We start from the raw sequence: 12,275 nt of genomic DNA, 5'->3' as shown, positions 1-12,275 counted from the left end.
ATCATATTGCCTCTCTTGATGATACATAATCTATTTAAAAGACTTGATAATTGACAAGAGGAACACAACCGTCAACCAATTGATGCTTATGAGTACCCAAAGCGGACAAACAATTAATATGTAGTTAGACAATCCATATTATCAAAGAATAATAATAATAATTGTCCACTAAATACCGTGGATGCATATTTTTGACTTAGCTACTGGTTTAGATGCGGGTATAAGAACCTTGTATGTGAATGTGTGATTTTTTTTTGGGATTTGGATGCATTTGGGTATGTGTGTGTTTGTGTATATATATATACACAAAAAAAAAAATTAAAGAAATGTTCAAATCTATAAAACAAAATCATTCGATAGTATGCTATATCATTGATCAATGTTGTCAAGTGGATATTTTGCAACTGACAATTTGGGTAAAATTCAATCACAGAATAGGTAGAGCAGCCACAGCGTGTGAGGCATAGTCTCTCTTACCTTAAAGGGAAGTTTGAGAGATATGAAAGGGTATTATCAATATTCTTTCCTCTTAACTTTCAGAAAAAAATCCACTTACCCGCTGAGCGAGTAATGGGCAAGATGAAACCTCAAACTACACTTCTATCTAAAGTTTTAAACGGTGATACCGATAAATCAATACTAACTCAAAGGCTAGCTGAAAGTGTACTAGTTTGGCTCTAACTCTTGTTTGTCTAATTTATAAGAAAAATCACTACCATTGGGGGGTAAAGACTTTCATAATGAGATGATCTCTATTATATAACTTATTTTTTGTTTTAATCTATTCTATAAGAAAAACCTCTACCATGGGTGCAAAGACTTCCAAAACTAGGGAAATTCTAACTATTTTTTGTGAATTTGAGATAGTAACACAAGCTACAGTCAAAGCTTCTAGTCTATGTATTACCACAACTGCTCCTAGTCAAAGCTTTGGCTCCGATTGCTTTCTAACTCACTATCCTCTATTATTGAACACACAATAATAACATGAATCAAAGGCAATAGGCACAAACTACAGTCAAAGCTTCTAATTTGTTGTATCACAATTGCTTCCAGTCAAAGTTTTGAATCCAATTACTTCTTTTATTCACTCATCTCCCAAATTCGTACTACACAATCAAAGTTATGCTTGCACAAGTTTGACAGAGCTTTCTTGCATACAACAAAAGATGATTTTTACAATGAGGGGACACTTCTTTATATAGACAGAGGAGTTGAGAAAAAGATGGAGAAAAAAGTGGGAGCAACTCAACCAACTTCGACGTGTTCAAACTAAACGAGAGAAATTATTGGATTACACATCATAAGGACTATAAAAGTTGATAAAATCTTTGATAGAGTAGATATATATTTTCTCTGATCGTACCAAACTGAAATCTGATATGAACAGAATGGATTTGACTTATCTATATAAATAGTGATCTGTTATTGCTTCAGAATATATATATGTAATTAGTGAACTTTATAAAATGCAGATGTGGAAGACTGATTGCTGCTGTAGATACTTGAGATTTATGTTACTTACATTTCTTTCTGTATGCAGCGATAGTCTTTTATTTATACAAATCTGGAGTCAAGTCCCTGTAGGGACATGACTCTACATGGCCTATGGCCACGTAGGGTCATGTCCCTACATGGAACTTGGTCCATATGATTCCTTAACTAATTGTATTGTCAGCTTAACTGCCAGTAAACACAGCGTGATAACAATATAAGGAAAGGCCGATGCATAGAAAGGTAATCTGATACATGGCAATATGAATACAATATATTATTTGTATATATGTGTGTGTGTGTGTGTATAAACAGCAGATCTCTCTCTCTCTCTCTCTCTATATATATATATAAACATATTAAGTATAAGAAATAATATCAGAAGTACATAAGAATGATAACTTTTGTATATATAAGGAAAACACAAAATTTTAGTGTACTTCACTTCTACTGAAGCTACACTTTAACACTTCCTCTTGGCCAAGAAGAAGAGAGATACAACATATTCCTTATATTCTCTTGATATGTGCACTGGTAACATTTTTAACAATACATATTAGGGGAATAGGTTATTTGATCTCCAATACTTAGAACCAGTGGTCTAAAGTAGTTCATTAGATAACCAAAAATCACAATGTCATTAACTCTATCATGACAAGTATTATGATCTCTGGCACTCCGGGACAACAATTTAATGTCATGTCTTGCGGTTATCTAGAACAATAATCTCATCATGATAACAGGTCTACCACTTGTAAGATCGTCACCTTACAACGGTTACCTTCTGTGTATATATGTCAATGAAAGATTGTCACCTTTCATTACATATCTGATGCAACTATAAGATAGTGACATTTTAATCCATAATGAATATACATCAATAAAAGAAAACTGAAACCTGATTTCTGTTACAATTATGATTTAATCATACTGAATTTGCCTTTGAAATATTCCAGTTTGGGCTTGGAAAGAGGTTTAGTAAGTACATCTGTTGTTTGTTCATTCGTACTTATGTATTCTAGCTTGAGAACATCTTGATTTATCATATCTCTAATCTAATGAGAAGGTATTTCAATATGCTTGGATCAATTGTGAAAAACAGGGTTTACTGATAGCTTGATGCAACTTTGATTATCACAGTGGATGACTGCAAGCTTCAAGGGTTATACAAAATAATCCAACTAGCAATTTTCTTAACCATACTGCTTCTCTCACTCCCATGGAAGAAGCTATGTATTCTACTTCAGTTGAGCTTAAGGCGAATGATGATTGTTTTTTGCTAAACCAAGAGATCCAATAGTACTCTTGCGATTCGTAGAGCTGCCTGCCCAATCAGAATCTGAATATCCATGAAGATTAATTTCAACTTCATCATATTTGAGACCCATACCAATTGTACCACGTAAGTATCGTAAAATGTGCTTGGGTGCCATGAGATGTATCTTCTTTGGCTCACACATGAATTGACTTAAGGCATTAGTTGCATAACGGATATCAGGGCGACTGTTTACCAAGGACATTGGTGACCCGATAATTGTCTAGTAGTAAGTAGGATCAGTAGGTTCAGATTCCAATCCGTTCTTCTCCATTTATGTAGATTTGTTTCCATGGGAGTAGTTAAGGGTTTGCAATCCATCACCCCAAACTTAGTCAGAATGTCAACAATGTATTTTCCTTGATTTAGAAAGACGTAGCTCTTCTTTTGCCAGACTAATAGACCTAGGAAATAATGAAGAAGCCCTGGATCTTTCATGTCAAATTTTGATGTCAGTTCTTGTTTGCATTTTGCTATAAGATGTTCTTTTCTGTTATTAGTAAATCATCAACATATAGTACAAAAATAATCATATCACCTTCAACTATTTTGAAATATATATTAGGATTAGCTTCATTTTTTAGAATATCCTAATTTTGAGAGGTAGCTGTCTATCCTTTCGTACCATGCCCTGGGAGCTTGTTTAAGACCATACAATGCTTTCTTCAGTTTACATACATGAGAATTTTTGTCATGGGTAATAAATCCTTTAGGTTGTTGGATATATACCTCTTCCTTAATTTCATCGTTTAGGAATGTAGTTTTAACATCCATTTGGTGTATCATTCAATGTTTGAATGCTGCAATAGCTATGATGGTTCTAACAAAAGTGTAACGAGCGATTGGAGCAAAAGTTTCTTCATAATCTATTCCTTCTTTTTGTGAGAATCCGTGAGCTACAAATCTGCCTTTGTATTTTTCAATGCTACTATTTGGTGCATGCTTGATTTTGAATAGCCATTTAGAAGAGATAATAGATTTATCTTTGGGTCTGGGTACAACATCCCACACATCATTTATTAGTATGGATTGATATTCTTCAATCATTTCTTTTTTCCAAGGTTGGCATGATAATGATTCTTCAACATTTCTAGGCTCTATTTTGATAAGTTCAGAGATTAGTGCTACAGAGCATGGATGGTTTCTTGTTCTCTTGTTTTCTCTAATTACTTCATCAAGTTCTATATGATTTTCTTCTATCATTTTTCTTGCCCAAACGGGTCTCTTTTTATTGTTAGTATTTTCAGTATTCTTTGAGTTTGGACTAGGAGGTACAAGACTTCCAATATCAATCTCCTTCTTATTCTTTGTTGGAGGATTCTCATCTACTTCATTAGTAGGTTCTGAGTATGATATATCAATGTTCTTGGAGAGTTTAAAAGCAATGTCTTCTTCAAATTTTACATTCTATTAATTTCAATAGTTCTTTGTCCACGGATGTAAATCTTGTAACATTTGTATGATTCACAGTATCCAATAAATATGCCCTTCTTTCCTAATGGTGCTAGTTTTGTTCTCTTTTCTTTAGGGGGATGTGAATATATACAAGGCACCCAAATATTCTTAGGTGGCTTAAATCTAGTTTGTTGCCAGTAAACACTTTTTCAAGAGTTGTATTTTCCAATATTGAGTGAGGACATCGATTTTGAATATAAACTGTAGTATTAGAGGCTTCAGCCTAGGAGGTGTGAAGATTTTAATCATGCATCATAGATTTGGCTACTTCAATAATAGATCTGTTTTTCCTTTCCACGACTCCATTTTGTTAAGGATTATATGGTATAAAAAACCCTCTCTTAATCCCAACAAAGATGCAAAAATCTTTAAAAGTTTATGAAATGTATTCATCCCCATACGCACGCACACACACTTAAGTTCTTGGGAAAGAACTTGCAACTTCTTTCGAAAGAAGAAAACGGAGAAAGCAAACCAACAAACAACGGAAACATGTATAAAATAAACACATACCTTTGATCTTAGACTCAAGCATGTAAATAATAAGTTGCTTTCAAGTGCAAATTTGAATTTGGGGTTTGGGGAAAATTCAAATTTGTGAAAATGAGAGTTTTCATCATATTTAAAGGCAAAGTGCACTTTTCATGGGCATATCTATGAACAAATGTGCAACATCAAGCTAACATATGCAACAAAATAGCAAGATAAGCATGAATTAATAAGAAAGTTTGAAAATGTTCACTTGGAGATCAAAGAGCCAAACTAGCAAGATTTATAGACTTGATGACGAACTCTCCCTCAAATTTGGATTTACAAACAACTATTTGACTTTCTCAACACTTGCAAGTAATGGATGATTAATGAGCATTCAATGGTTGGATTTGGCATGAGAATGCCAAAACTTGGTCAACGATCACCAATACATGAGACTTTTTTGCAAAAAAAACATGAACTTTGAATGCTATAAAATAAGGTGTTCATAGATGGCATACATATGGATTCAAATCCCAAAAGGATCCTTCTTTGGCCAAAAACGTGCTGCAAAACTCTCAAATTTAGGGCGGTTTTGTAAAAACATGATTCATAGAGGGCTTGACATGAAGTGTTTTTGACATCTAAAGGAAAAAAATGTGTTCTTAAATAGCAAACACAAGGACCACAAGGCCAAAACGACTTGTATTGGAGGAAAAAAGTGATAAAAAAGCCCCAAATCTGGGCATTTCTCTCCAAAACGTGGTTTCAAAACCTCAAAATCTGCATTGTTTCTTGCATGTATTTCAATGCCTAATGCATGGGAATGCATAAATATGTAAAAATGACCTCATGGATTTCAAGCCATTATATGCATAGATCTAAGCATTTTTGATTGAAAACTTGTTCTTGGAGGAAGAAAACATGAAGCTTTTTGCCCTTGAATCTACAAATTTGGGTTCTATTTTTGCTAATGCATAGAATAGATGCAAAACGCACTCTAGAGGAAGCAATACATATTTTAAAAACATGGAATGGCTTCTTTATGCAAAACACACTCTAGCAGTTCATTGACATTTTAAAATCATGTATTTGCCCTCAAGATGCAAAGCATATTCTAGGAGGAGCAATGCATATTTTAAAAACTTGTTATGATAACCCTTTAAGTGCAAAACACACACTTGGAGGGTGTTTGCATATTTTAAAAACATTGAAATATGCAAGTTTCACTCTAGAATGCCCATTCCATATTTTAAAATGCATCTATTTATATGTATAAGTGTTTTAAAAATGCCTTTTTAGTTCAAAAACGTGGTCTCTAGAGGCATTTGCATATTTGCAAGCAAATGGGTTGCAAGACATGTTTTGCACAACTAAAGTGATCAATTAAGCACATGTCTTATTAATTTTTGAGAAAATATCATTTAATTGGGTCAAAAATAAAATTTGCATAATCATATTATGAGCAAATATTATTTCAAAAAGTAATATTTAATTTTGATGTTTTAAATAAAACATAAAGTTACTCAAAAAATAAATCAAACTATATTGTTCATAAAGTCAATTAAGTGAAAAAATTAAAAAGCAACTCAACTCAAAAATATAACATAAAGTACACTATAGTCAATTAAGTGATAAAGTAACTTAAAAACATAACATATAGTCAATTTATGTTATATCTTTCAAAAAGTGAATGTCAACATTAAGGTATAACATGATATTTTAAATTTAGCAATTGCATCTGGAGAGTCCACCTTTTGAGCACTAAAATGGTGATATTTTTTGATTGCCAACTCTGATTAAGCCTTAAGATAGATTGAATCGAAGAGAAAATCAAAAGCAATGACTTGAGCAAAACCACAAGACCAAAAGCTAACAAACTCAAACTCAAAAACAAGAAAAAAGGATGTTAAAGGCTTCAAAAATAAAGCATAGGTTCAACAAAAATAAAACTAAAAAGATTTGTCAAAAGCTTTTAGTAAAAGGACTCATTATATCAATTAGAGTCGATTGGTTGATCAGTGTTAGCCAATTAAATAATGAACTAACTCAGAGAAATGTGAAACTAAGTTGAAAAAGTTTTATACTGTTGCCTATATTTTGTGGTGACGAAATGTAGGACAACAAATGCCAGATGCCAAATATACAAACAATTAATAGAAATTTACAGTCCAGGATGCTCAGCTTGGAGGCATCCACACGTGTCCGAGCTAGTATGCATCCACAACAGATGTAATGGCAGGGTACACATTTTGCAACTAAGGTTCTGGACGTTCTTGACAATCCTAGGGACTTCCAGATGCCACTAGTGGAAAACTAATATTTTATAATAGTTAGAAAGATATATAAAATTCCTTAATGATACCGAAAGAAATTAAAATACTATATAAATATTTGTTCATGAAGCTGAAAAAATATTGTTAGTTGTTACATTGAAAGATACCCAATCCCAGTGACCTTGGAAATTGATGATTTTTCCAAAATTCGAGACTTTGACCAGAATTTTGTACCTCTGAATAGACTTTGTAGAATTCTGATTTTTTTTTGGTTTTTTCTCATTTTCAAGTTTTTAAGTGTTTTTGAATATATATGCAAGTAAATAACAAATAACAAATAACTTTGAACTAAGAATGATGAGCTGCATTCATATAGTGATAACACTTAACAGTCTGGAAATGATTCAAACTGTACCAGGCATAATATTCAGATTTTTGCAGTTAGTGAAATAAATAGATCAAATGGATTTGTTGCTATCTACAATGAACCTGTCGCCAGTTGTAGAAGGGTTTTACAATCACAAAAGATGGAGAGCTTGCTGTCACAAACCCCTGTATGATCTCCAAACTGCAAAATGTGGCTGCTAATAAGGAATGATGCCCACAATACAAGCCCGAGCTGCCTCTAGAAGAAGCACCCAAGCTGGAATAGGTTGGCCGCCTAGCTGAATGTGATGTTTCCTTCTGATAAATGGTGCTATGAAGAATGTCGAGCCTTGCCACAGAGAATAGTACCTTCCAACTCCACTACTGAATCAACAAATCTTTGTTGAGGTTTGCATCTCAACACTCTAGACTTAAGGTTTTCGTCCCAACCTTGTGAATCGCTCCACTTGAGCAATTTCCAATTTCACAAGTTTCAAAAATGTCAAAAGATACTCCACAATTACGTCTTCATCTCCTTATAACTCCTCCCAAGCGCAAATTGAACCCTAAATGAGAATCACATTTTGCACTTTATTATAAAATAACATTTTCCCAAATAAAGGCATCCAGGCTATAGGAAAAACATTATTTTATTAGAATATCATAACTCAAAGCGCCAAAAGGTCTGCGGATAGTGAAAATAGTTTATAATAATTCAAGACCTTTCCAACGAGCTATAACACAAGGGCACATTTGACCAAACGAAACCGTGTTACCCTTATTACTCCGAAATGGTTATATAAATAGCCTTATTATAAATTATTTAAATGCTAACTTAGGAAATATTTAAATATATTAAAATATTCCCCATTTTGCCTTTGAAAGCCCAAACTGACCAAATAAACGTGAAACTGGTCATGTCACCTGTCTGTGACTAGTACCAGACGAGATGGGTCAATTGGCAGTCCATTCCCTATAATGTAGGGATGCTCTTAGAAACTAGGGAACACACCTTGTCATCCTAAAATTGAAACCATGATGGAATGGTCCCGTGGAACCTCACATCTGAAAACTGCCACATCCTCCTAAAATGTAGGGATACCCCGTAAAATCAAGGAACTGCACCCAACTAGCTCCCAACTGCCTGTAAAGTCAAGCCCGGTCACTGAATATCTTGTATGAGTCTCTATCCACAACTGCTAGCCTACGAGACCTCCATGATAGGCTAACTCACATAACTCTGCTAGTTAGACTAAAGAGGGGACATGACATATGTAACTTATAGCATTAACTATGAATCTAAATCATGATATATTATTTGCTGTTATGCTACTGTTGCTGCTGTCATCATTAATTTTGATCCTCAAAAAATGGCTTCCAGACTGCCATCCCTGAAACATTCCACCTGCTGTCCTGCCATCCTTGTCCCCAAAATACTAAGGATCTAACGTAAAAAGATTAATAGTTGGTACAAAACAGTGGTGGTCGTTGCAATTTGATTGTCATCTGCAGAAAACAGTGAGGAAAACTATCAAAGCCAGGAATACCAGAAAGGTGACAACTATGAAAAATCTCTTTCATGAAACTAAAAAGAAAAACAAGTCAACTAATGTGTCATTTCTAGCTGCCAAAAACAATTATCCACTTTAAGTCTTCCAAGAGTAACTCTCATCCTATTTGTAATATCTTCCTCCATGGCTTTGGACTCCTGTTTGTTATGTTTCAGCATTACTATATCCCAAATATAATGTAGTTTCATTTTATTCATTTTGTGAATACTTAACTATTATGAGGCTGATATGATTCTCATTACCAATGCATATTTTCTTACTTTTGATGCTTGTTTTTATTTACTTTTTCATTGCAGGACTTTCTTATTTTACTTGAAGTTTGACTTACAAAGCGGAGTTTTTTATTAACAGGGAGTATCCGAAGCTGGTATTGGTTCTCAGAACACGGTGTGATTGTGTACAATATAAATGGTAATCGATTTTGTGAAAACATCGGCAGGCAGCACAAGAGTAATCATGGTTAGTTTTCAATCCATAATTTTTTTGGCACAAAAAGAGGCCATGCTGTAGCAGCTTGACAAACTATACACCATGTAGTTCCTTCTCAGGGTGGTGGAAACAAATGAGAAATTAAAGCTAGTTTTCCTTCGCAACAATTCTTTGTATCCAAATGTATATATTGATTACAATTGTATGAGATGATTTAAGAGATGGTTAAGTTATGCTAAAGAACTCCAAATTTGAGCTTTTCATAAGATTCTGTTCTTAAGGGTGTGTGTGATCTTTTAAGCGTATAAATGTAACCAGTTGTTAGCAACAAATTCAATTTTTTGAAAAGATGTACCATGTATGATATTCAAGACCATTTTAGGTTTCTAACTAGCTAATAGTAAATGCAAACATAATGTAGACTGTACCCAGGAAGGCCAAAAATGAAAAAGATGTCAGCTATGGAGAATCTCTTACTAATCAGTACATACATAATGCAGAGTCTACCAGAAAACTGCAGGCTGTCGTGAGTATTTCATATTTGATCTAGAATTGACTAAATTACTAAAAATGAGCAATGAGTTATAATGGTGGATTTACAAGAACATTTTCATAGTAGGGTATCTTGATGATACTTAGAAAATCGTAGTACAATGTAGAAGAAAGTCAATTTTGATTAATCTCCTCAAATGAGCAAAGTAGATTGTTGGGATTGGAGGGCACATTCATTAATAGTTAATAAGTATTAGGGTAAAATGAATCATAGGACCTGAAAGCTAGGCCTAATTCAGCAATTTACAATCAAGAATGACAGTAAGCACTTGGGAAAATATATTACAAATTTCGATATGCTATTTTCTGGAGTACCGAAAACAAGCAAGGTTTTTGCTTTGTAACCTGTTTGCCTGGGATCTAAAATTTTCATTCTGGCTTTGTATTTTGCAGTGATGTATATTGTGGACTTCCGAACAGCTAGTTACTATCAAAAATGTCACGATCCTGACTGCAGAGGTGCACATCACAAATACAAGATGCAATTGTTTCCTGAATTGAAGTTCTTGGCTTAGTTGTGTTCATTGGCATTTTACTTTATCAACCATAATTTCACACTGACAAAATTTTAATAGTGTGTTCAAGGATTAATGGCATTAAATGGACAAGAGAAGAATGTGTACTCATACTAGGTTTTTCTCCATGATTGGCTCTAGGTTTCCGGTCCCCATTACGTCCAATTCCAGAGGAAACTATTTGCTGGACCTTCCCAGTTGCAGAAGTTCTACAGATAAAGAGTAATGGAGGGGAAAACAGTGTGCACGGCAATCTTAAATCAGTACTTTCTGGTAATGATCTGTTTTTAGGTCATGTCATTTATGTACCTTTCATGCCATTCATTTAACACAGGCGTATAAATTGGTTTGACAAAAGATGTATTGGAGGATGAAGCATGGTGGCAAGAGGTTGTAAGTACTGTTGAGGATGTCGAAAACAAAAGAAGACATTTGGAATCAAGTCAACAGGTGAAACACTTCCTTATTTAACTGAAGATTTTTTGTTTCTCTTCGTATGGTAATGTCTTTTGAGCATCTGCTAGGAAAAAGGCCCATTTCCTGACCAAGAATTAGAGTATTAGGACAAGCTTTAAACTTATATTTAATGAATAGATATTTGGTCTTGTAGTTTTTATTTGTAGTTATTTACTCAATAGCATTGCTCCTAAACCAAGGTCCTTCAATATGGCTCAGTTGTTTTTGTTTTCAATAGCTTTTGACTTAGTAGCAGTGCTCCTAATTGAAGATTTTTTCTATGGAATTAAAAGGTTTTTCTTCTAAGTTAAGCCGTTGAGTTTGCTCGAAATTAATAATTGACAATCCCAGTTTAAGTTTTACTTATCTGTTAAGCTACTGCCTCGAGCAGGAATGCACTAGCAACTGTGGTGATGATGATGACTGGTGGATAGCTGTTGAGGAAGAAGCTTCTCAAATTGAGAAGGGGACAGCATGATGTTTGGATGAATTCTTTCAGCATGCATGTGGTGCAGAAAGTGCACTTATCCAAGTGGCTCCATCCATCAACCATATGAGGGCGATCCGTGATCTTGTTTTTTCTGATGATAAAATTTAAATAGTGATCTTAAAAAGTAACAGGTTTCTAAATTTTAGTAAACTGCTATTAGTTCTGCATTCCTGGTTTAGATGGTATGACCATATCTGTTGTTTTTCTTCTCCTGTGTATAGGAGGTTTAAAAAATAGTTACAAACAGATGATATGGAAACACAATCAACCCATCTGCCAACAAAAAGTGAAGAAATTTGAGATATTCATTACTGTCTTGATAGACATCCTAATTAAAGATTTTGTATAATGTGTGGTGTTACTTACAGGAGAGCAATTGGTAAATTACTCAATTAATGTATGTAAGAGTTCGTAATCAGAGGCTTTAATTAAATCTTTTTTCATATTGATGAAAGTTGGGTAGGACACAATCAAGTGACTAATGGTTTTCCCCTAAGGAATTTGAGCAGCAGACTTTAGCTCTTCAAAATATAACTTGCCACTACACTGCTGTGGCATGCGCTAACCATTGCCTAAAAATACTGGTAGGGTGAAAGACACAGAACTATACTATTCTGTTTTTCATACATCTAAAATGTATAGATGTGCTTTTGATTAAATAAGCAGGGATTTTGAAAGGGTCTTGATCCCATGTACAAAGGAGAAAGATTAAGCATTAAGCCTAGCAGAACAACAAATGACTAAAGCATAACAACACAGTACAGAACAACAAAAGAAAAAATCAACAATGAAAGACCAGAGCCAGCTTGAAATCAAAGTGGCTTACAATGATGTTCCAGAGCTCTTTGATTGAGTATAGTTGAAGGGTTTTCCCTCAAATTGCAT

At 34.1% G+C, this 12,275-nt stretch overlaps 1 protein-coding gene across 3 annotated transcripts in view; it reads left to right on the top strand.

Moving 5' to 3' along the window:
* LOC149554631 (DNA primase) overlaps positions 1–11,739 on the top strand; it is a 231,636-nt gene extending 219,897 nt beyond the window's left edge. For all 3 annotated transcript variants that reach the window (XM_089828697.1, XM_089828696.1, XM_089828698.1), the window contains 5 exons: positions 9,300–9,407; positions 10,323–10,388; positions 10,586–10,717; positions 10,803–10,894; positions 11,292–11,739. In XM_089828697.1, coding sequence (XP_089684823.1) covers positions 9,300–9,407; positions 10,323–10,388; positions 10,586–10,717; positions 10,803–10,894; positions 11,292–11,378 — 485 coding nt within the window. In that variant the 3' untranslated portion in view covers positions 11,379–11,739. The remainder of the gene's footprint in view (positions 1–9,299; positions 9,408–10,322; positions 10,389–10,585; positions 10,718–10,802; positions 10,895–11,291) is intronic.
* The last annotated feature ends 536 nt before the right edge of the window (positions 11,740–12,275 follow it).

The sequence above is a fragment of the Cupressus sempervirens genome, chromosome 5 (genome assembly GCF_028749045.1).
Source record: "Cupressus sempervirens isolate cs-2001-9-10 chromosome 5, ASM2874904v1, whole genome shotgun sequence".
Taxonomy (NCBI): domain Eukaryota; kingdom Viridiplantae; phylum Streptophyta; class Pinopsida; order Cupressales; family Cupressaceae; genus Cupressus; species Cupressus sempervirens.
The sequence above is the reverse complement of the archived record's forward strand: the minus strand, read 5'-3'. Positions and strand labels throughout refer to the sequence as shown.